This window comes from Mytilus edulis, chromosome 1 (assembly GCF_963676685.1).
Source record: "Mytilus edulis chromosome 1, xbMytEdul2.2, whole genome shotgun sequence".
Classification (NCBI taxonomy): Eukaryota; Metazoa; Mollusca; class Bivalvia; order Mytilida; family Mytilidae; genus Mytilus; species Mytilus edulis.
In genome coordinates, this window is record NC_092344.1 from 50,931,571 (window position 1) to 50,957,297 (window position 25,727).

At 31.9% G+C, this 25,727-nt stretch overlaps 1 protein-coding gene across 1 annotated transcript in view; it reads right to left on the reverse strand.

Annotated features, from left to right (window-relative positions):
* The window catches only part of LOC139521210 (uncharacterized), a 32,227-nt gene extending 6,727 nt beyond the window's left edge, over nt 1-25,500 (reverse strand). The window contains exons 1-16 of the mRNA XM_071314641.1: nt 25,463-25,500; nt 20,492-20,701; nt 19,665-20,006; nt 18,858-19,223; nt 17,945-18,425; nt 17,261-17,428; nt 16,459-16,646; nt 15,301-15,460; nt 14,500-14,611; nt 13,923-14,076; nt 13,217-13,358; nt 12,708-12,885; nt 12,155-12,345; nt 11,453-11,506; nt 3,570-3,796; nt 1,176-1,431 (exon numbers count right to left, since the gene is read on the reverse strand). Of these exons, the coding sequence (XP_071170742.1) occupies nt 1,176-1,431; nt 3,570-3,796; nt 11,453-11,506; nt 12,155-12,345; nt 12,708-12,885; nt 13,217-13,358; nt 13,923-14,076; nt 14,500-14,611; nt 15,301-15,460; nt 16,459-16,646; nt 17,261-17,428; nt 17,945-18,425; nt 18,858-19,223; nt 19,665-20,006; nt 20,492-20,695 (3,223 nt within the window). The 5' untranslated portion in view covers nt 20,696-20,701; nt 25,463-25,500. The remainder of the gene's footprint in view (nt 1-1,175; nt 1,432-3,569; nt 3,797-11,452; nt 11,507-12,154; nt 12,346-12,707; nt 12,886-13,216; nt 13,359-13,922; nt 14,077-14,499; nt 14,612-15,300; nt 15,461-16,458; nt 16,647-17,260; nt 17,429-17,944; nt 18,426-18,857; nt 19,224-19,664; nt 20,007-20,491; nt 20,702-25,462) is intronic.
* Between the last annotated feature and the right edge of the window lie 227 nt (nt 25,501-25,727).

Genomic DNA, 25,727 nt, shown 5'->3' on the forward strand with positions numbered 1-25,727 from the left:
ATCGTTATCAAAAGTACCAGAATTATAATTTGATACGTCAGAATCGCGGTTCGTCTTCATAAGCCTTATGATCAGCGAGGCTCAGATCTAAATAGTTATAAAGTCAAACAAGTACAAAGTTGAAGAGCATTGAGGTACCAAAATTTCAAAAGTTGTGCGAAATACGGTTAAGTAAATCTGATCCTGGGATACAAAAAAAAAGAAGTTTTACGAATCTAGAGAAAAAAAATTTAAGTGTTGCTTATTGGGATATTGTTAATTATTTGATATATTAATATTAGGTACAATACCCCTTTAAAAAGGCCTAACATCTGGCGGAGAAATATACAACACAATGAAATGTACTTACATGTACCTGTTAAAACCAATCAATAGTGAACGAATTTGTTTAAATATCAGCAAAAAGCAATAAGCATAAAACATAATGATTTATAGTGAAATATGTTTTTCTAAAAATTTTGATTTTGATTCGTTCACAATTGTAAAATAGGTAGTTTTTATTCTTCCACTGTAAGGTGTATAACAAGGACAGGTTAAAAAGGTCGTCATGGACCTTTAAATATAGTTCTGACTCTACTATTTAAATATTCATGAGGAAAAGTGAAATCGGGTCAGTGACAGTATATGACATAGAAATATACAATCAACGCATTTTGACTGCTCAAATAGAACGAGTGCAGTATAAACATGTTCTATTTGAGCATTCAAAATAAATTCATGCTTCTTTGTTGATTGTTTAACAAGGTGACAATCGGTTAATTTCGGTTTCAAAACACGACCATTAATTAGCTGACATATTTATACAACAATACTGACCGAGTGACATATTTTTTCGACGATTATATGATATGGATGCGTTAAAAATGATAACAATGTGCACAGAAGACAAAGTTTATGACATATGCATGCATTGGTTCAAGAATTGGATTTACATTATTTTTCACCATGCTCGTTTCAGATTACTTTAATACCAAAAGAGGGACAAAAGATACCAGAGGGACAGACAAACTCATAAATTGAAAATTACCTGACAACGCCATGGCTAAAAATACAAAATAACTAGATGACCATTCACTTTCAATTTATTGTAGATATTTGCTCTCGATATCAATTCGTTTCTTTTTCTAAAATAATCAAATGGACACATTTGATTGTTGTACATTAATTTGATTTACCTGGCTGTAAAGTTGATGTAGTCGGTGATGTTTGTTGTTGAGTAGTTGTAGCCGGTGATGTGTTTTGTTGTGTTGTCGTGTCTGGTTCTTCTGTTGGTTCGACATTACTTGTGCAGAATCCATTCAAAGGAATGTCTCCTTTTTTATATATTAATCTAAACTGAACATCTATAGTTTGTGGCCCGTAGTAGTATATGCTTTTCATCTGATAAGTCTTTCTATCTGCTGAATGTTCCACGACTTTCATTGCCCATATCTTCAAATACGAATCAGGGTTTAAAACATGTTATAAAGGTCATTTAAGCTGAGACCATACAATTGATGTACATGATATTTAAAATGAAATACAGGAAGTAGCAGTTTATCATGTTTTCTTGTATATCGAGCACCAAATGTTATACCCTTTTTTATGCCATTTTAGGAATGAGGATGCTCGAGGGTATAAAAATTTCAGCATTTTTTTTTATTTATTACGCTATGTGTTGTTACTTTATGATATGGTACAAAAACTAACTAACAAAAATTCAATTTGTTTTGACCGTAGATCACTTTGTATCATCGACAAAGGTCCAAATTGTCTCCCTTTGGTCCCAAAATGCCATGTTTTTTGGCATTAAAATTGAAATATCTTTCTTAAATCATCGGTGACCTTTATTCTTTTTTTTTCATAAGCTGTGCTTAAACTGTAAATTGTAAAATTTTAGTGATGTCTGTAATTTAGTTCTTTTTTTATTTCGATATTATCTCTATGTCTCCTATTAGTTTAAAGTCATAAGAAACCTCAAATTAAAAAAAAATATACATATGTTTTTTTATCTAACTAAATGGATAGTTTTCCTTATACAACTTATGTACATACACTTTTTTCTGAGGAAAATTCTTTAATTTGTCTGAATTTAGAAGAAGGTTACTTATTTTTAATTGCTTCCATCCAGGAAGCAATTCGCCGACATTTTTTCCGTATGCATAGTGACCTGAGCGTAACCCTCCTCGTAAAAATCCGGTGATTGCAATACGCATGGATCTGTCATTAAAATAAACAATTATCTGATTGTACATGTTAAACACGTGCTCAAAACACATGCTTTTTGTTATTTGTTTACTTTAATGTGACAATCGGTAAATTTCGGCTTCAAAACACGGCATTTAATGAGCAGTCATATTTGTTAAATCATAACAGACAGAAAGAAAAGAAAATTGACAATTATACGATATATTTGCGTAAAAAATGAGAAAATCGTGCATAGAAGACTAAGTTTATGATATATACATGCATTGGATCAAGAATTTGATAAACATTATTTTTCACCACTCACTCGTTTCATATGACTTTAACAGAAAAAAGTACCTTAACATAAATGCATGCTTCTTTCGAAAGCAGATTGTGAGCTTAAATGAACGCGTACAGAGAGTCAGTGACCCAATATGTTTATTTTATTTTAAGTATATGATAAAGTTTATTTATAGAATAAAATAGCGAAATCCTATATACAATTTAAAAAAAAATGGATTTATACCTTAATCGTTACTTAACGCAAGTTATAAGTGAGTTTTTAATACAATAACTTTAAAATCCGACAACTATTTCCAGAGTGTATTTAAATATGACGATATGCTATATGGAGTTGAAATTTAAAATATTCGACTGAAGCCACTTGAGGTGTAATACCACCATTGATTTTCCTCTATTAGTGAAATTTGCACTTTGCAAAACAGTGTAAAGAATTTATCTTTGTGTCAAATAAAAAGATACTTGGCATGAGTAAAGTTTTAACCTGTACAGTACTATAGACAAACTTTTATAACTTTTCATTGTATAAAAAAATAATCATCACTGGAATTTAACCAATCAAAGTTTATCTCGTTTATTTATCTTTGTATAAGCTTTAGTAACCATGTAACCTAAAGTTTTCAAAATATTCTTTAGAAAAAAAAGGAAAAAAAATAATGCTGCTTTGAAGCACCTAACATATATCTTTCAGACCCAGTAATTAATTCCTGCAACGGATGTACTAGGATTAATTTCCTTCAACTGTCAAATTCAAGGAAAATTTGTCTCTTTTTTCAAATGCAACCGGATGTGACGTACTATGATTTGGTGGTATTTCACTTTTAACAAAAATTCAAAGAATCTTTAAAAACATCATTTTGAATTCACAGGATCACTTCTTGAAGTGGTACACACATGTTTTCAATTTATATAAAAAAAAATATAATACCACCGAAAAACAAGATTTGTTTATAACGGCTTTAATGTACAAAAGTGGATATCTTTTTCCAAAAAATTTTAAATTTCAAATTGATTTAATGTACTATCATTTATTTGACATAATTTCATGTAAAGTCTTCGAGTTCATTAAACAACGATTATTTAACCTTATTATGATAACTCACCACAACCCTTTTTGTTGGAATATTTGTATTTATTGTCATTTCCCAAGCACCTAGATTCATCTGTTTCTTTATAGTGAACGTGCAATATGCATTCTGTCTCGTCCAGCCATTCTTCTCCCAAGTTTCCATTTTAATCATCGGAACTACTGCGTATGTTAATGATGTCCAAATTGTTGTAAGAGTAATAACATTTACCGAAGAGTACATGTTTGTCTGTTGAAAAATTACTAAAATGTAATAAAAAAGGACATACCAGTTTCTACTGAATTTATTATTTTGACAATACAGCAATAGTCATTTTAAAAAAAATAAAGAAACCTTTTGGAATTGAATACAGAAGAATCTAAATGATACAGTGAACATTTTTTTTTATATTTTTATAAATATCAGAAACTGCATACTCCGTCGGATCACATGAGTTCAGAACCAACGGCAATCACTAAAATAAAGGCTCCATCAACCACCTCACAACCGGCATTTGGAACAAGGATAATCTCCGTTTCTATTTCGCATTCATCCAATTGCCTTGTAAAATTAGTCATACAGTGAAAGGATCTTTTCTTCAACATTTTATAAGTATCAGAAACTATATACTCCTCCGAATCACGAGTTCAGAACCAACGTCATACATACTCCATACTGAATTTGGTATTTGAAAAATGTGTTTTCTTCTCCTTTTGTTTGGATTTAAGATCACAATTTTGGTCCTTTAGTTAACACATTTTCCTGTATGGTAGTCCTGTCATGAACGGACCTTTTTAAATGTTATATTTAACATTACCATAAAAGCGGGAGATTTAGAATGCCATAAAACCATCATTTTATTCTTTAAATGTCCTGTACCAAGGCAAGAACATGGCCATTCTTATATTATAGTTTGTTTCTGTGTGTGTTTCATTTTAGTGTTTCTGTTGTGTTGTTGTTCTCCTCTTATATTTTATTTGTTTTTGTAACCCGATTTTTGTTCTCAATGTAAAAATCTTTGAAAGTATCACATCTGTTGTGCTGTACAATAGAGATATTCACACAATAAACGCATGTCCGAGCCTTAAAACTTATTAAATAAGCGTTTAATTCTTATAATAAAATAAGTGATCCAACCAGCTAATACTTTGGCAAATCAAGGTATACGCTAGCGTTGTTTTAGATAACTCAACACCTTGTTGAATTGTCTCTTTGGATTTCGCGGTTTTTGCTGACTCTTAACATAAGTTGTCTTTCATTGAAAATAATAGAACATTATAGTACATGTACGGTAGTAAAGCACATATATGAGTAGTGTATTTTGGTGACGTGGAAGGTAGCAATAGTTATCAAAGGTACCAGGCTTATAATTTGATACGCCAGACTCCCGTTTCGTCTACACAAGACTCATCATTTACGCTCAAATAAAATAAAATTAAGAAAGTCAAACATGTATAAAATTGAAGAGCATATAAGTTACCAAACATGTTATATTTAAGTATATCTTTACTTACATCGCTTATAATCTTTCCCAAAACAAGAGAAACCTATTAATCAAATAATCTTCTATGTGTGAACACTTGAAGGAAGAACTTTAAATTAACGAACTAAAGCACTCCGGATCCATATAAATTAGAGGAGTTGAGTTTACGGAAGATGTTACATATCCTGTACACTACGGTTCGTTACCTGCAAAAAAATGTTTAAAAAGCTAAAAATAACAAAATTGTGAATAAAAAAATGTGTTTTAGTAACATATTGCAAATATTGTAACTCTGATGAGGAAGTATCTACAATGTAAATCGATTTGATTTTTATGAATAACTTAATGTTAAACTAGTTGTTTTATGATATACATGTACATAGAACAAATTATATTGTACAACTAAAGTTTTTTTTCTAAAATTGACAAAATTGACAAAAAAGCTACAAAATACCATTTCATGAAAAAAAAAAAGATATGTTATTCAAAGAACGAACAAAAATATGGCAGACAATAAATTTTTCAAATGAAGAACCACTAACTCGGGTCCAGTCGTAAAGAATATAAAAGGGAGTAGTGCATATTCTAAACAAAATAATATATACTAGTCAACAAAAGAAACGATACACGACTTTGAAATAAAATTCATCAAAAAGTGTTACATGTAAAACAAAATGATATACACTATTTTAAAAAGCTTTCATTTGCAATGTATGCACATGTGATAATGAAAATCAAAACTTTTCGAAAAGTATCTAAATTCCGTGTAAACGATCATAGGGTGTAAATTAATTTTGCGGAAAGTTGAATAAAAAATCAACACATAATTTTCTAAGTACTAAATAAAATTTCAAATTTGTTTAAAAATATTCAATAGGCTAATCAAGTTATGTTCATGTTGTATCTAATGGGTTGAAATATTGTTTTTTTTTTAATTTTTGGGAAAAAATGTGTTTTTTGAAATCTCAAAAATTGCAAAAAAAAATTTTTTTATTTTCGTCTCAAATCTATGCTTTAGATATGAAAATAATACACAGTAAATTTGGAACCTTTCGGATTAGTTTTAAGATTGTTACCGATTTTTGAATATCACTTTACACATACTGTCTATGGTAAATCAGTTGATAATGTATACATTTTAACGATTTCTCGTGGGGCCGAACTTTGCTTAACTAATAAACGAAGAAACTGTATGATTTTTAAAATCAAATTGATGGCAAACACTGTCTTTACCTTTAAATGAGAGGTTGTCATCATTTGTTGGAACTTCTGTTTTTAAAATTGTCGTTTTATGTAAATTTTGTAAAAAAAAAAAAAAATCGCGAAAAAACGTCACAAAAGCAAAAAAATATTTTTTTTAAAACGGATTTATATTTCCATAATGATTAAGTATTAATTCCTTCAATATTGGTCCAATAAACGGAAAACTTTATCTTTAATTTGAAAAAAAGTCTTGTATCGTTTCTTTTGTTGACTAGTATAATATTGGTATCAAATGAAAGCTTGGGGCCTTGGAATCACTGTAGAACCCTTGTTGAAAAATTCCCTTTTTGAATAATAAAAAAAGTTTAAATGATTATAATATGAGGGCACATTTGCTCCGTTTTTTCAGATGAAAAGTACCGGTTTTGTAATCTAAAAACACTATAATATGCAATTTCAAAAGATATGCTGATTTATTTTGCATTAGTCAAAGTAAGGTATAGTTTGACATGAAATATTGCATCATTATTTGATCTTTAGACAAAGTAGTCAATAATGCTTTAAATTGCAGAATTTGATAGAGAAAGCAACAGACTATGATTCGGTGGTTTTATACCTTCATACAACCGATTATAACATATTGCCACTTATACATAAAATGTATTATTAAAGCTATGTTGTTTAAGAAAGGGATCAAATTATTCTTCATCAAAAACTGCATTGTCTCAAAAATAAATTTCTCTAAGACTGATATTATCAATATTTCATATTTTTGTGCATGGTAACATTTACTTTATGATAGATGGACATGGTATTTAAACGTCTTAGCCTTTAAAACATTTCATTCGTTTCAGACAGACTTATCTCTGAGAACACCATCACGATGTGGCTTTTATTTTATTGCTCTATAACAACCTTTTATCTTTAAATACATGTATTCTTAAAATAAGGTGGTGCCTCTATGAATTAGTCGTGGCGGGAGGGACTATTTTCTAATGGCCTGCATTAAAACAAAATCAATTTTCACATTCGGAATTTTTGTTTTCAATGAAACATCTGGAAACATCTGGAAATAGTTAGTTTCTATGTATGTTGGTGTTTGTTTTTGTTGCTCTTCAATGTGCCTGTTGTTCCTTCGTTTTTCTCTTATAGTTAATGTGTTTCCTTCAGTTTTGTTTTGTAGCCCGGATTTGTTTTCTTTGAATCAATTTATGACGTTTCAAAACCGGTATACTACTGTTGCCTTATATATATTACGAGGAAAGGTAACACACGGCCACTGAAAGCTTTATTTTTGTGAAGCCCAAGTGGTCGTGTGGTCTAGCGGGACGGCTATAGTGCAGGCGATTTGGTGTCACGATATCTCAGTAGCATGGGTTCGAATCCCGGCGAGGGAAGAACAAAACTTTTGCGAAAGCAAATTTACAGATCTAACATTGTTGGGTTGATGTTTAGACGAATTGTATATACATCATTGCTGGTGATCCGATGGATACATCTGGTGTAGAGTTGTCACTGACTTAGACGTACTTATTAATATAACTATTTTCTGTGACTGTATCTTGCATTAATTTGTAGGATCCTTTACTATAGATAATTGAGCTGATCTGCAACAATAACATCTCCATGCCTTATATATCATGTACTGTAGTACGCCGCTAGATTAAAACTGACGAGGAAAGGTAACACACGTCCACTGAAAGCTATATTTTTGTGAAGCCCAGGTGGTCGTGTGGTCTAGCGGGACGGCTACAGTGCAGGCAATTTGGTGTCACGATATCTCAGTAGCATGGGTTCGAATCCCGGCGAGGGAAGAACAAACAATTTTGCGAAAGCAAATTTACATATCTAACATTGTTGGGTTGATGTTAAGACGAGTTGTATATACATAATGTACACAGCCATGTATCACCATCATTGCTGGTGGTCCGATGGATACATCTGTTGTAGAGTTGTCACTGACTCAGACGTACTTATTAATATAATTATTTTCTGTGATTGTATCTTGCATTAATTTGTAGGATCCTTTACTATAGATAATTGAGCTGATCTGTAACAATAACATCTCCATGTCTTATATATCATGTACTGTAGTACGCCGCTAGATTAAAACTGACGAGGAAAGGTAACACACGGCCACTGAAAGCTATATTTTTGTGAAGCCCAGGTGGTCGTGTGGTCTAGCGGGACGGCTACAGTGCAGGCGATTTTGTGTCACGATATCTCAGTAGCATGGGTTCGAATCCCGGCGAGGGAAGAACAAACAATTTTGCGAAAGCAAATTTACAGATCAAACATTGTTGGGTTGATGTTTAGACGAGTCTAAATTGAAAACTACGTTTAAACCTATGATTGCGTTGGATAAAAACCGCAATTTTTATATGTGTGCATGTAAAACAAATTTCGTTGTAGGAGGGTCTAAATACAGCACAAACAACATTTTCCAAAAGACCAAAAAAGTGAAAAAGTATATTTAAACAGAACGCATTTGACTAACAGGTCGAACAACTGATGTTCTTCAACCCTGCTGACTGCCATTGGCGATTGCCAAATAAAATTGATCACAAGATGTAACAAAATGGATCTTAATATAAATTTAATACTAAACAGAAAACAAGTAACGTGTTGCCACGATGTTATGCCACAAACATAAGGTGTCAATATTTTTTTTGTACACCAGATCCGGATTTCGACAATAAATGTCTCCTCAGTGATGTTAGGGATCGAAACGGTATTTGGAAGGCCATATAAAAAGTACCCTCATTTTTAGAAAAAGTACCCTCATTTTTAGATAAACTCTTGAATTTTAAGTGTCAATATAGGATGAACGGATCATATAAACCGGAGGGAAAATATGAAACAAGTCCAAACGAAAAAATATAAACGAGTCTAAATTGAAAACTACGTTTAAACCTATGATTGCGTTGGATAAAAACCGCAATTTTTATACGTGTGCATGTAAAACAGATTTCGTTGTAGAAGGGGTAAATACAGCACAAACAACATTTTCCAAAAGACCAAAAAAGTGAAAAAGTATATTTAAAAAAAACGCATTTGACTAACAGGTCGAACAACTGATGTTCTTTAACCCTGCTGACTGCCATTGGCGATTGCCAAATAAAATTGATCACAAGATGTAACATCACAAGATATATATATAAATATTGTTGATATTATGTATGTCCTACCTTGATTTCATTAATGGAGGTAACTGCTTACATGACCCTTTTTGAACTTAGGGTTCTTGAAAGTTAGATTAGTAAAATTCCAGGAACCTCGTCGGTAGTTATCGTATGTCATATCAGTGGAAGATATAGTTGAAGAAAAAGCTTTTAAGATGTTGAGCTTCTCAATATGTTAGACATTTCCACGAGGACACTACTGCTTATAGGTTGACAAGAAAACATTATAAGAAATAAAACTAATGGAATAAATTGAAATAAAACCAAAAGTTCCACATTTATATTAAAATGAAATTATGCGAATACATAGAGAAGATCGCGCAGACATGTACAAAAGTGAGACAACCTTTTCGTTAAAATAATAAAAAAAATAAAGTAAAATCATTAAACGAATAAATATTCTTGTAAAATATTTTCGGTCATTTTAGACTGAAAACATAATTCTGCAATTGTTTTAATCACACCAAGACACTTTTTCGTATTGAAAGTTTCTGTGACAATTTACTTGCAGAAAATATGTAGATTTCCGAAAAGTGTACCATTCTAATAACTACATACGTGGCACACTCTGACAGTTCGTGTATGGGAAGAATCTTAGTTTCTGTGTGTATTTAAAATTTTTTAATCATTTGTTGCAACTATTACTTTGAAACCCCTTTTTTATTCTTAAGTTTTCTAAAAAAAAAATCCTGTACTATTGTTTTTCTTTTAGTTGTTTTCCTTCGTTTTTCTAAAGCTATGGCGTGGTCAGTTTGTTTTCGACTGATGCGTTTGAATCTCCCTTTAGTATCTCTCACCCTCTTTTAAAAGTCAGTAAAACCAGCATATCACGCATTTATCTCAGTAGATAATTAAAATATGGAATTTTGAATGTGCAGGATAATTTCAAATGACAAACTTTAACAGATAATGTTTCAAAACGAACGATTGTAGTTTAGAATTTTTTTTAAATAGTTTGGTAACCAATGTATTGATATTGTCACAATAATCATAATACTTATTTTTCTTTATTCCAATTTATCAGATCAGCCACAGATTATTGGGATTTGATGCTTTTGCCGTTCAGTTGCTGTTACCCTTATCTCCTTTAATTTACATTGAAAAACTTGAGATTACATACAAATGAATTTTATATGAAATATATACTGTATAATTAGTAGTTAACTGTACTCTTCCGTATAAGTAAACTTAATAGTTAATGATCAGCGGTATACTACTATTGCTTTTCGATAATGTTTGCTAAATTATGATTGTTTTGCGAGTGGAGAAATAAGCGTTTAAGGGATGTTCCTTCTAGCGATTTACATTTAAATATTTTTCTTCGAAAGTTGTTTTTCTTTAAACAAATGAAAAATAAGCTTCGGCATCTTTATACAGTAAAATGCAGTTCCAGGGAATTAAAATTTAGTGAATATAAATTTTAATAAAAATGATAATCATTGTGAGACCATTTTATAATTACGGAGTATGAAATCAATTACCGGGTCGGCTACACTGTTTTCCTTATTTTTGGAAAACAAATGTCGGAGATAAGGATTAAAAAAAGTTATTGTCAAACACTAAAAAAGTCAGTGCATAAAAATACAATCCGTCGCTTGGTTATGACATAATCATAATTTGCATTGTGTACGCTGTTCTTGAGAACATATCAATTCACGTGCATAATGTAATGTTGTATTGTATATTATTGAGAGATGAGACTTAAATAAAATAATGAATTGAATTGAATTGCATTATGTAAAGCAGGCCTTTATGTGACTTTTGTATCTTGTTGATCAAGTGCATGCTTGTGTAATTTTAGAGTCATAAACATAGGAAAACGAAAACTGTACGGTAACATTTATTATTTCCATAACTAGATACTAATTAATAGTTCCCTTTGAAGTCATTTAGAACTTTTTCCACCATAAGATAACAATGATACATTGTAGTTACATGTAATAGTCCCCTGATAGGTCAACGAAACCATTTCCATAATTATATTATAGTTGTAAGATCCATTGAAAGTCATCAAAAACTTGTAACTTCGCTTCCACTCGGAATTCGTTAACATTTTGATGGTGTTGCTTGAGGCAGGGTTTCTTCAATGGCAAAATGAAGTAGACCTACAATCAGATATACAAAAATATTAAATCACAAGTAAAATCTAAAACAAAAATGATAATCGAGAAAGAAAAAACAGAATATAAAAAAAAATAAGCATACATTCTTCCAGTCCATTTATAATCTGTAGTAGTGAACACATTTCTATATATATATGTGTTAGTCTAGTTTTAAAAAATGTATAAAAAACCACCGCACGTCTGCTAAAAAATATTACAAAAAGAAATATATTTTCTGTGTAAAGATATAAACAACAATTTTAACAAGAGTTGTAACTTTACAATTGTTGGTCACGAATCATCGTTTTTGTGATTTTCAATTTAAAATTAGTGTGTGATTATTGCACAAATAGGTTTGTAAAAAAAATGCAAGAATACATATAAGATATAAGATTAGCATTGTGTGATGTATCTGGAATGAATTAATCATAACAGTTACCATTATAAACAAAAATGTTAAATTTACCACAAAGGTTTTGACCAATAAGACGACAACAAACAAAGAACACCAACAAACGACAGATTTTGAACTCGGAGTTTAGCTGTATGATCTAACATGTAAATTGTTCCAAAAATAAGACGCCTACAAGGCGTTTCCTGCAGACTGTTATATTTTTTGTTATGTGAATAAGTAGCAATTTATTTTCATACCTGCGGCAGCAGACTGAAATCCAGCATTATAGTCGACGGCAACCTCGTTTTTGATGTAATCGTCACGCTTGTCTTCATAAAAGTCATTTTCATCAGGACCACCAACTAGGGCACCATAAAGAATTTGCGGATTATCAGATGGTGAATACTGTTGTGCATTGTTGCAAGGTGCTGGCATGTCAGGACATGAACTGAAAAGATTTACATGATACTGTATTTCTTATGAATACTTTGGAAAAAAAACAAATCAAATGTAAATATGATAAGTGTAGACCCGCTGACTTTATTTAAAGTATTCCTTTACGCTTTTCTTTCTAATGACTATTCTGAAATCGTGTAAACAATGTCGGCAAAGAATCAGTTAATAAATAGGCAGTAGTAGGATGTTGTTTTCTGTTTTCCTTTTGTTCAATGGTACCTTTTTGTATAGCAACAAAATTACAAACATATGCCAAAGCAGTCCCTTTCATAGACTGGTTCCCTGTCCCTAATCTGTCAAGTACGTATGTTGCAAGGGAGAGAACCAGTCGCCCTCTTTCATTCATATATTTACCTGGCACGGTGATGTGGCTTCCGGGGATAATTATTACCATACCCAATCTGGTAACTCATTTTGTAATTATTATCACCGAGCATATAATGTATCTGTGACATGGCCCAAGTTTTATATTCTTCAGCTTGGGAAAATCCTGGTGTATCGGCCGCCATTAAAGCAATGAATGCAGCATTTGCTAAAAAGAACAAAAAGTTGAGTTTAAATAACGCATATAACAAAAATTGACGATAAGCAGTTTGAAACCTTGTAGATATGTTAGTTATGATATTAATTTTTAAATAATATTAGTAAAGTTCTGCCTACGCATGAATAGAAAGACATAGTGTGAAAAAATTATTTTAAGAAAAAGATTTATGGTGTGCAAATTGTGACTTGGATAGAGAGTTGGCTATTGGATCATACCATCGCTTGTACAAACAATAAGTTTTACATAAAATATTATTTGGTTTAAAAGCACATGTTTTAAAGTATAATAAAAATGCAGATTTCGAAAAATAGATATTTACCAGCATATCTATTCGATCCCCATTTCAGTCTGAATGCTAAACCACAGTTGGTATTTTTAACACTTCCACTCATAAAATCTTTCATAAAATTTATGACAGGAGTCTTGTACTTCAGGTCACCAGTTTCTTGGAAAATTAGTAACTGCAAAAGAATAGAACAAACTTTTAAGGTTAAAATAACTAACGCAAGGAGAGTTCACAGATTTAGAGAGGGATTCAAATAAATCACAGGATTTAGACGGTAAACATCTTTTAATGATTATTCATGTAGTTAATTTCTGTAGTGTAATAGTACTAATTAAAGTAGTTGTTTTTAATTATTTTAAAATTTCAACTATGACATCTTTATAAACGTCAAAAGCTTCCATAAATATTGTTCCTCTATTAAGAATCTACATTTATTTAGTTAATATCAATACTGGTCAATCTTTCTCTTATTATACATTATATCTTCCACTGAAAACCGCAGTTTAGTATTATCTCAAATTAATTCATAGTGTTAATCAAAATGAAAATTAATGGCTGACATTAGAGTGCGTGTTTTTTTTAGAACAGTCTTAACAATTTTGAATAGGTACCTTTATATGTATATCAATATAATCTAACTTAAAGGCCCATGACCGACTGAGTGAGCGTAAAATCCCTGTTGTTGATAGACGGTTACAAACAATACGCTGTTATGAAAATGATTCTAATATAAACGTACCTGACAAGCGACAATTTTTTCGTCCCAAGAAAATGCCCATCCTGCGTTTGTGGTTGCAAAGCCTTCGGCGTCATTCAAATACTTTTGTTCTTTCGTTGCTTTATATAACATTGCCGCTGACAAACAAAGTTCGTCTTCATACCCACTATACGATCTGAAATTTAAAAATCATATCTGATTTTAACCAGCAACATTTGAATGATAAGCTTAACTTCAATTTTATTCAAAACCTTTATCTCGGGAATTCCTATGTATCTTTTGTTCCTGATTTTGAAAATGTATCATTTAATACTAAACACTTTATTAGCTGTAAACGACATTTTAGGTCACATACGATAGTTGTATTTAGAGACGTATATATATGATAAACGAGTTAATCGTCTTTATGCAATTTAACATAGTACATGTAGTTAGAAAACAGATTGCTGTTGTCTTTTTTTTTAAATCAAATGTTATGTAGAGATGAAGTATATATACATTAACGCTACAGATACATCATCGGCTAAAAGTTACTTCCCCACTTTGATATATGTAATCTAAGTATTAATCTTTGAAAAATAATTTTAGAATTACTTACGTGTAAAACGGATTTGCTTCTGGTACCGAATCACTGTATTTGCCTCTGTATGTTTTAGCAAATGTATACAATGTTTTTGCTTTTGACAGCAATTCAGCAGAATAAGCTGGATCTGAAAATGGAAAATTAAACATTGTCTTTGCTTTGTCTTCTTGATATTTTGTAATATTTAAGATACATAAAACAATTTCGATTAAGGAATGGTTTGATATTTCATCATTTAGAAAGAAAAACAAGAATGTGTCCATAGTACACGAATGCCCCACTCGCACTATCATTTTCTATGTTTAGTGGACCGTGAAATTGGGGTCAAAACTTTAATTTGGAATTAAAATTAGAAAGATCATATCATAGGGAACATGTGTACTAAGTTTGAAGTTGATGTAACTTTAACTTCATCAAAAACTACCTTGACCAAAAACTTTAACCTGAACTTCGCACTATCATTTTCTATGTTCAGTGGACCATGAAATTGGGGTCAAAACTATAATTTGGCATTAAAAATTAGAAAGATCATATCATGGGGAACAAGTGTACTAAGTTTCAAGTTGATTGGACTTCAACCTCTTCAAATCTACCTTGACCAAAAACTTTAACCTGAAGCGGACGGACGAACGGAGGCACAGACCAGAAAACATAATGCCCCTCTACTATCGTAGGTGGGGCATAAAAAACACGGGAAAACAGACCGCAATTGGAAATAACACTAATGCGTTTTGATCTCATATCGGTTCATTCTCATGGACAGCCATGTACAGGACAATAAAAGACAACAACTAAGCATAAGTAACAAACTATTACCTTTTATTGCAAATGCAATCGATGCAGATGCAAATGCTGACACAGTTTCTCCGACAACGTCACTTCCGGGTTTACTAGTTGAAACAGCAAATGCGTCTCTGGTATACGTCATATCTTCAGGTCGTCCCCAAAAAGCATGGTCTTTATTGCCATCTGCTACCTACAATACATGCTATTAGTATTGCATAAAGTAAGGAAAACAAATGTTTCTTACCACATAATTTTCATTGGGATTTATGTCCCTTTTTATTCTAATAAAGAAAATTTTAGAATCCACTAAAATGCTAGAAGATTTAAGATGGAGTTATTTAACAGACTTAATTCAGATGGTTGTCGTTATAAATCGATTATAAAGAAAATGCTAGAGAGGAGCCTTGTCGAAAAGGGAAATACAGTTCTTTTATAAAAGAAATATTAATTATAGATACCGCATCTTTAGCTACCTAAATTATTTTGTTCAAAAAGTAAGATGTTTAAACGAAAGCAAACAAAATACTTGTAATCAAAATTATACCAAGTCTGTAGACAGTTTTCAAACTATCACACGAAAAGAGACGAGAAAAATAACAAAGAGACATCCAAACTCATTAGACCATAGCAAACGGATAAAGCCAAAAACTACAAAAGATTTAGACAAACAATCGTAAACAAAACACAAATAGAACACCAAAGACTGAACAACACGAGCACGATAACAAGGGTGATCTCAGGTGCTTTGCTAGGGTAAACAGATTCTGCTTTATATTTGTGACCCAGTGTGTTGCTTATGTGAGTACAAAAACCATCACGATATTTCTTATAACACATATCACTAACAACATAAACTGCACAAAGATGTTTTTTGTAAAAGAACAGAGAACAATCAAAAGGTAAAATGTATTTTATGCTCTGTTATTTATTTTTGACTGCAATTTCTGCAATTTGAATTATCAAACATTGTACGAGGGATTACAACGATCTTTTCCAAATGTTTTCCCTGATGTATCAAGTGATGATCAGAGTGAGACCTGAGATTTCTTTTAAAAAAGATACAAATAACCCAATTGATGCAGATACTTTTCAGTTGATTACTTGAGCAAAGTTCCTTAACCGTTTATACGGTGCAATAAACTAATGTTGACTGTAAATGTCCCAAAACAAAATAATGTTCTACCATACCTGACAATAGTACAGATTCTTGCTTTCTATCCAACATTTTTGTAAGTAATCCAACGGCCATTTAATTGAATCATACATCAGTTCAAGTTGTCCGGCTGCTTCATAAGCATCTTGCCATTGACTCAGTCCCCAGGACAAAATGGTAGTCGCGCTTGCCATTGGTAAATTAAATTTTACACCATCACCAGCTGTAATAAAAGAGATAGATAATAGTCAAATGACGTGTTTCAATCCTTAAATTTCTCAAAAAACGTTTAACTTTTTCTTTTTAGACATCATATCTGATTATAAAATTTTCATAATGTTTTAAGAGAGTAACAAATTAATTTCGAGACTGTTACTTCGAAACAAACTGGCATGAAAATACGGATGCTGTTTTCTGTAAAGTTGTTGTACTCTAATTTCGCAATCATTTTGAATTTTGGAATCATGTATCTCCTTCATCCAAAGCTCTTATCACGTGTCCAAATTTGGACTTCCTTTTGGTATTTTTTTTAAGATTTATCAGCGTTTATATCAGATATATGTTTTGGGTTTTCGCATATTTTGGCCACACTAAAGATATATTAATTGTCTTAAACTGGTCAAATTATTGGGTTTTACTGGCAATAAATTGATACCTCTATTTGCGAACTAAATGTTCCCATTGGTCTATCTTAACTCTTTGTCATTTTTTTGTTTTGTCAACACTTCACCAATTGTATTCTGTTTTGTAATTTTTGATAATTTGGCCTCGAGCCTCACTGAATTGTCGAAATGCGCATATGGTGCAATACACTTGTTACCATTTATGTTTTCTTACCGTCATACCAGCCACCGGTTAAATCTTCGCCTGAGAATCCTTTATCACCAAGCGCTGAATCACCTCTGAACGGGATTCTGTTATTAAACGGGAGTTTACCAGACCTTTGAGCCTCATAGAATAAAATAGATAATTCTAAAACTTTGGGATAGTCATATTTGGTCGCAACTGAAAAAAAAATGTATAAATACATATATATATATATTTGTATGATACTTAATGCTCTTCAACTTTGTACTTGTTTGGCTTTATAAATATTTTGATATGAGCGTCACTGATGCGTCTTATGTAGACGAAACGCGCGTCTGGCGTACTAAATTATAGTCCTGGTACTTTTGATAAATATATATATATACGGATTGATTAATAATTACAGTATATTATATATATTCACGATAATATATTAAATATTTACATAAATATCTAGATACATTCTGTACCTCAACTATACTTAATGACTTTTGCAACAATCGGCTAACCTCTGGCGATCCCGCTTTTTTCTAACTTAGGGTACTGAATCGACCGAGTTGGGACAAATGTGAGTGTAACATTAGCAAACCAAAAAAGATGACAAACAGCATTGAATACACGTAAAGTTTGATATTAATTTAGTCATTTTGTATTCGTCACAGCCACATCAAAACCTTTCCGTTTCTTACATTTTATATTAATGTGTTATTTTACCTGACTGTTTTGTTGTGGTTGCCTCTGGTGTTGTTGTTGTTGTTGTTGCCTCTGGTGTTGTTGTTGTTGTTGCTGCTGCTGGTGTCGTTGATGCAGTTGTTTGTTGAGAAGTTTGCTGTTGAGTTGTTGTAGTTGTCGAAGTTGGTGGCCTAGTAGTAATTACAGTCGGAGGTTGAGTAGCTGTAGTCGGTCTTGTTGGTGGCCTAGTTGTAAATGTAATCGGTGAAGATCGTTGTTGAGTTGTTGTACTCGGCAAAGTTGTTGTAGTTTGTGGCTCAGTTGAAGTTGTTGGTGAGGTTGGTTTTAATATGATTGGCTCCAAATCTTCGCTATAAAGTTTGCAAATCCCGGAAGGCTCCTGTGAACCAGAGTAACGAACGTGAAACGGAAAACTAATTGAAGGTAGATTGGCGTTGTGGTTGTTTTTCACCAAATACCATCGACCATCGGGGTCTGCTTGTTCTTCTTTTCCTACCCATATCTGTAAAAAAAAATACAATTAGTTGTATTAAAAAAAGAAGAAGTTTGGATTGATCTCTTTTTAATTTTTGTTTAGAAACAAATTAGGAGTTTACTAGTCCAAAATGAAAAACATATATATGTATATTGTGCTTACTCCGACCATCTCTGATAATGATAGTTTGTTTCTTTATGGACAACCAAGTCGTTTATACATTGTATTATGCGGACCAATGAGGTACTTTTCAATGATGAGTGTACTTGTAAACTAATATTATAAAGAGCAGATTATATCTTATCATCACTGAAAAGCCTCAACTAGATATGTGTACGTGATTGGTGTTTAAAAAAAAATTTAAGATACTTTTAAGTAGGGCTATTATTCAAAATATGATTTTAATTGAAGATTTAAAAAAAAGACATTGAGGTAAAATAAACAAATTTATAAAGATACCTCCAAATCCGACGTGTCTTCTGTAAAAAACAACAGTATGTAAAAACTTTCGAGAGGCATATCAATTGGTAGGTCACATGTCGCCTGCATCTTCATTTTGCCATTGTCTTGGTAACTGTTTACTACAACAATGTTTGCTGTTGTCGTTTCTGTTGAGGGTATTGTAGGGGCAGGTGGTGTACTTTGTGTAGATGGAGGTTCTGGATTGCCTCCTGTTAAAATTGCACAATTTCCATTTGGCATTGTGTCGGAATCAAAAGTAATTATAAAATTAAATTGTAATTCAGGTGGATGCGTGGTCCACTTATTTTTCAATATATACCATCGTCCATTAGAATCTTCAGAAAATGTAGTTCCAACCCAATTCTATAAATGAAAAATAAAATGATGTGTACATGTACATGAACAAAAAAGAAAGTACAATTGTATATTTTAAACATTACTTGTATCTATAAAATCTAATACTAAGTTTGATATCAACTTGTTCATTTACCTTTGATCTCGAGCATATGTTGATGACGAATATTCCAGAATATTCGTCATCATTATTTGTGCATACGGAATTATTATTATTATGAGTAAGTGTGTTTCATGCACATGCATGCTACACCAAATGTTTATTTCGATATCAAAACAGTTTTAGATAGCATTTATGTATTGGGTTAAAACTTCTGTTTTTGGAAAAGGAAAACCATACTGATGAAGTTAACCTATGAGGGGACGTCATTATTGTTATGCTCTATAAAAAGGTACAAGGGGGTGCACTTAACAATTTTGGTAAAAATAATACATAAACGAGAGACTTACTTTAATTCCAGATGTATCTTGGTCTAAGGTAATGGCAATGTAAAAATCGTCCAACCTTTCAGCAATTGGTAAAACACATTTCCCATTCATATACTTTTTTCCATCTTTTTCCCATTCGTGTCTCTCTATTATGTTTGTCAATGAAAGAATTGTGGCAGGGGCTGATGCTATTTCTTCTATTGGTTCGACATTACTTGAACAAGATCCGTCCAATGGAACGTCACCTTTTTCATACGTTAATCTAAATTGAACATCAATTGTCTGTGGCCAGTACTCGTATTTGCTTTTCAGTTGATAAGTTTTACCGTCTGCTGAGTGTTCCACGACTTTCATTACCCATAACTTCAAATAAAGATTTTAATATATTTTGATTGTGATACAAAGTAATTTTAACGTAAACATCGTATAAATAAAATTATACATTTAAAACAAATGAAATACATGAAGCCGAATAATATAAGTATATAAATAAGTGAATATTACCGGTTACTTATATTTAATATTTTTTTGTTTGCTTTAAGTCCAGTGGCGAATATATCATGCATGTATATTCTGAATGAACGATACTTATGAACATAAACTTATGATACCGATATTTTATGTCGTATCTTGCGTCGTAAAAAAACTTTTGATTCCGTTCATTTCGATCTCATTCTTGCTGAGCTCTAAGTAATAATTTTTTTTATAGAAACAGCTAGTAAAAAACAGGTTTTGAAAACTTATACACACCAAAATTCTTTTCTCTCTCTCTCTCTTTTTGATAAGTACATTTGTGCATGCAAGTTACGATTAGTGTGCGGGAAGATTGTTTCCACCTATAGTCTTACCTTAATATTTTCCGTTGGAATATTTGTATTTATAGTCATTCTCCAAGCACCTTTATTCATCTTTTCCGTTAAATTAAATGTGCAGTATGCATGTTGTCTCGTCAAGCCATCTTTAGTCCACGCTTGCGCCTTGATTATTGGAACTGTTGCATATGTTAATGTCCATAGCGTTGTAAGATAGATTAAAATCAAAGACGAATGCATTGTTATCTGTTGAAGAAATAATAAAAACATATATATATTACCCAGGTGGTCGTGTGGTCTAGCGGGACGGCTGCAGTGCAGGCGATTTGGTGTCACGATATCACAGTAGCATGGGTTCGAATCCCGGCGAGGGAAGAACCAAAAATTTGCGAAAGCAAATTTACAGATCTAACATTGTTGGGTTGATGTTTAGACGAGTTATATATATATATTATACTAGAACACACCCGTGATATCGCGGGTCCGTGACTGAATTAAAGTATATAACTATGCGCAAGCCTTATTTTAGTATTAGTATTGTCATCTGATAAAGTCATGCCGATTATAAGATACACAGTTTTCTCTGCTTTCAAATCTTTCTGTTTGAACCCGTCGAACTGGAACTTATCAATTATTGATAATATTAATTAGTTGGAAAACAAAAGGTCCTGGAATGGAATATTTTTTAATCAACAGCATTGTCCTATATTAGTTATAAATAGAATGCATTCTAAAGTTGAATTCTTTGATTCGCTGTTTTACGTCATGCCCGCTAACAAATTGAAAACTGTACCTATACGCCTTTTTTTAGTCCAGATTTTTAGTATTCGTATTGTTATCTTAGAAAGTCTAACTGATTAAAATACTACAATAGGTAACAATTTGACAATTAAGTAGTGTCAACCCTGTGATTATGACCCGTGTAATACTATATAGCATATTAATCCTGAATATACCGTTTGGTGGTGCGCCTGTCAGATGCGGAACGTACAGATAAGGTAATCGGTAACAGGTGAACATACTATTGGTATCGGTATCGGACTCGACCCGGAACTTCTTAATTATTGGCAATATTAATTACGTGGAAAACAAAAGGGCCTGGAGTGATGTAATTGTTAATCTACACCTTTGTACTATATTAGTTATATATAAAGTTGAATTCTTTGATTCGTCGTTTTTACGTGATGACGGCTGACAAATTGGACCTCGTAATTTTAGTATTACTAGAACACACCCGCGAAATCGCGGGCATATACAGCTTGTCTCTATATATTAAAGTAGTTTCATCGTAGTTTACATGTAGATAAACGCGAAAAATAATTGTCCTCTATAAGGAGGTATAATAGTTGTGGTTCTTGCGATCTAAACACCATGATATGGAGAACGCTCTGATTGGCTTATTTATTCTTCATTTTTGTCATCTATCATACGATTGGTTGTATTTGTGCATCTTTAAAACCGGAAGTCTTATCTATGACTAAAAGTCAGTCCGATGACGGATTCATATCCGAACTCCTTTTTTGTCGTTTTTCTCCCAAAATAACTCAATCTGAATAATCATAAGAATGGATGACAAATGCGACTATGCATGTTACCTATAAGACACAGAGGCATGATGATTGATTTATTGTGGAAGGAAGAGAAGCGACACCCAAAATGAGGTCTTCTCGTTTAATAGTATAGATAGATATACATGTATATGTACAGGAAATGTTGAAACGAATACTGAAGAGTCTAATGATAATTTAAAACAAATATCGGAAATATATGTTTAGTAATTTGGATCACATGTATTCAACAACAATATTTGGTGGGACATATATTGCTGAATCATTATTATATTCGAATTACTGCTTTTAATTTTCCTTGGTTACATTTTTGTTTTGGCCTGCATTATTTGTCGCGCTTCAAATGCTTCAAATATAGAGATGGTTCGTGGATCTGGACTAATAGTCGTCAACAGTTTTGTAGTTTAGACTACAAAATAAAGACTGTATAAAAAAATAAAAGCGATGATTTGGAATGTAAGAAATGAAAAATTGTATTAGGAAAATATTAAAGTAGCGTTTTTATGTTATTTTTAGGGGATAGAAATATGTATCTGTTGTTTTTTTTACACCCAGTGACAATTATTACAGGAAAATCCAGGATAAGATTTTTTCTTTTTTAAATTAAAAAAAATCAAAGGGGATGTTCTCCGATGTAGGTAGACGCGAATGGACATATCTTACTAGAAAAAAATTATCGACGGTCCCATTTGACGTGGGAATTAATAATTCTTTTCCTTACAATCCTCCTCCTTTTGACTACCACTGCATGAATATGTGACAGCTATATTTTCCTCTTTGTTTTATTTTAAAACAAGTCTCGGTTATTGTATAGAAAGGTATATACTATGAAAATTAGAGCGAGGGGCTTTGCCCAAGATCTTATTTTCATAGTATATACCTTTCTATACAATATCCAATTTAGCACATATTTACAACTTGAGTAATCCTGTAATTAGTCTATTGATATGTTTTGGCTGACTGGGTGTAGCTCATTTACGTAGTTTTGTAAATCTACTCACTATAATATCATTGTAAAAAATGGGATTTCAAAAGGCCCTTGACTTTAGAATGTAAAGAAGGTAGCTGCTGGTGTAATTATGTTTATTGATATGAACGAAGCGTTGTTTTACTATACATGTACTTATTTACATGGTAAGATGACAAAGTGAATTGACCAAGAGCAGACAATTCTTAAATTGCAGTGAAAGCTTTACATTCTTGAAAACATTTTTTTTATTTCACATAAAACCTAAAACTATCACAAACAGTTGGATCCCCCTCCCACATCTTTGATTGAAACACCTTTTAAAAATGGCTAGATCTGCCCCTGGTATGTATCCATATGTAGTCTAGTGGATAGTTCATATGCATGAAATATTTGTCACTGGACATTAGGCAACCAATTATCGACCAATTTATGACTAAATATATCAAATTGCTTTATTAATAATTTCCCTTCAAAAGATTCATGGTTGACTCTTTTTGTGTACAAAGTAATTGCATGGAAGATAAAGGATTACACATTTTAGATTGAGTTGTACTTTAATCAAGGTATAAAGCACCATTATTATTACTCTTTATTTAAATGAAAGAAACTTTTTTACTTGTCAAAACAAAATTTAGATCAAAAGATTGATTAGTAGGATGTTAAAAATCTGTTTGAAAACTAATTACAAACTATTTAGTTAAATTTGGAACACATCATTTATTTCAAAATAGCCAGTAGCAATTTTTGTTCTAATATCTTGATTACAATACAATGAAATCTTACCCTTGTGGTCATTCATGCGTAGTTACTTAGTACACGGAAAAAGTATGTACTATGAAAATTAGAAGGCAAATTCAAGCAATCTGATTGGACGAGAAGTTGTAAGTATGTGCTAATTCAAACTTTATCTAAAAGCAAGCGAGTATTACTCTCCAAACTGTTAGCTTACACGTTGAGAAGTAATCCATTTTAATCCTAGCATTGTTCATTTCTTGTAATTGCATATATGTTTTTAATCGTATTATCTGTTTTTGGGCATTACGTGACAAATTTCATTATTGCATGTAGCATGATTAAGTAAGATTGTAATAGATATTATAATGTTTCTATGCATTTGCTCAGTTGGATACCAGCGGTCAAGCTGTACGGTACGGACGCCTTGCACTTACAGTGACATTCAATGTGTTTAGTATAGAAAAGTTATTGGAATTACCATTTGTTTTATCTTTTAGGAATACATGTATTTACCGTTGAACTTTTTTTGTAATTAATAAAATTGAGAATGGAAATAGGGAATGTGTCAAAGAGACAACAACCCGACCATAGAGCAGACAACAGCAGAAAGTCACCAACAGGTCTTCAATGCAGCGAGGAATTCCCTTACCCGGAGGCGTCCTTCAGCTGGCCCCTAAACAATTATATATACTAGTTCGGTGATAATGAACGCCATACTAAACTCCAAATTGTACACAAGAAACTAAAAGTTAAAAGAATACAAAACTAACAAAGGCCAGAGCCTCCTGACTTGGGACAGGCGCAAAAATGCGGCGGTGTTAAACATGTTTTTGAGATCTCAACCCTCCCCCTATACCTCTAGCCAATGCAGAAAAGTAAACGCATAACAATACGCACATTAAAATGTATTGCACTATTGAGGAACTTATATATAAACCATCGTTAAGCTTATCTTATATTTGTTGACTTTAGCCATGCAGTGACTTTCCCCCCGAATTCTTATTATAACCGGAACAACGAAAACCCCTGTTTTAAATAGAACAGTGAGGTACTCACCCACACGGATGATATAATAGTATACAGTAAAATCTTTCATATAAATGATAATATACAATTAAATCTTTCATTGTTGAAGGCCGTACCTTGACCTATAATTGTTTACTTTAATAAATTGTTTTTTGGATGGAGGGTTGTCATCATTGGCACTCAAACCACATCTCCCTATACTTATATAAAGAATTATTGGAAATTAATTCGATTTAAAAAAAAAAAAAAGAATAGAACACTCTGTATCTGCCAAAAATCAAACCATAGAATAAGGTTACATAATATCTAAATATAAATTATAAAAATATTATGAAAATTATGTATATAACCTTTTTTTAAGTTATCGGCTTTCAGTAAAGTATATATTGCCCATTCTGTGTTATTATGTAAGTCTTTAATCAGACCCTGAAACAGTCAATCATCAGTGAGTTTAATTTAAAACTTAAAGACAGGTCTCAACTTCTTCATAATTTTCACCGTAACGGACAAAATGATCAAGAAGCTGAGATACAAAAAAGGGGGGGGGGACACTTGAAAATAAAGCTTTAAAAAAAAAAAACATAAAAAAAGTTGCCATTCTATAATTAAATATCAGCCAATAGATGTCTCAAAAAGAATATTAAATATTTAGGTAGTGAAGCTTTTTTAAATGACTAAATGGACACAAAAATTAAAAGTCTACATTACCTTAAAGAATCACCAAGTTAGTTTTAAAGTTTTTGTCTGATATCGGTCCGGTAGGTCAGACTTTTATAGTATCTCGACAAGTTAAATCAATAAACAAGATTTTTTAAAAATAACGTCAATGTAACTTATTAACGTCTGGTCAAGCAGATAATATCATTTATGTCAAGGTCATGGATGACCTAAACTTTATTTTGTTGACATTGAATCTTTGTAATAATATTCTAAAGTAAAAATTCATATTTTGATTTGTTAGAAAACCGTTGAG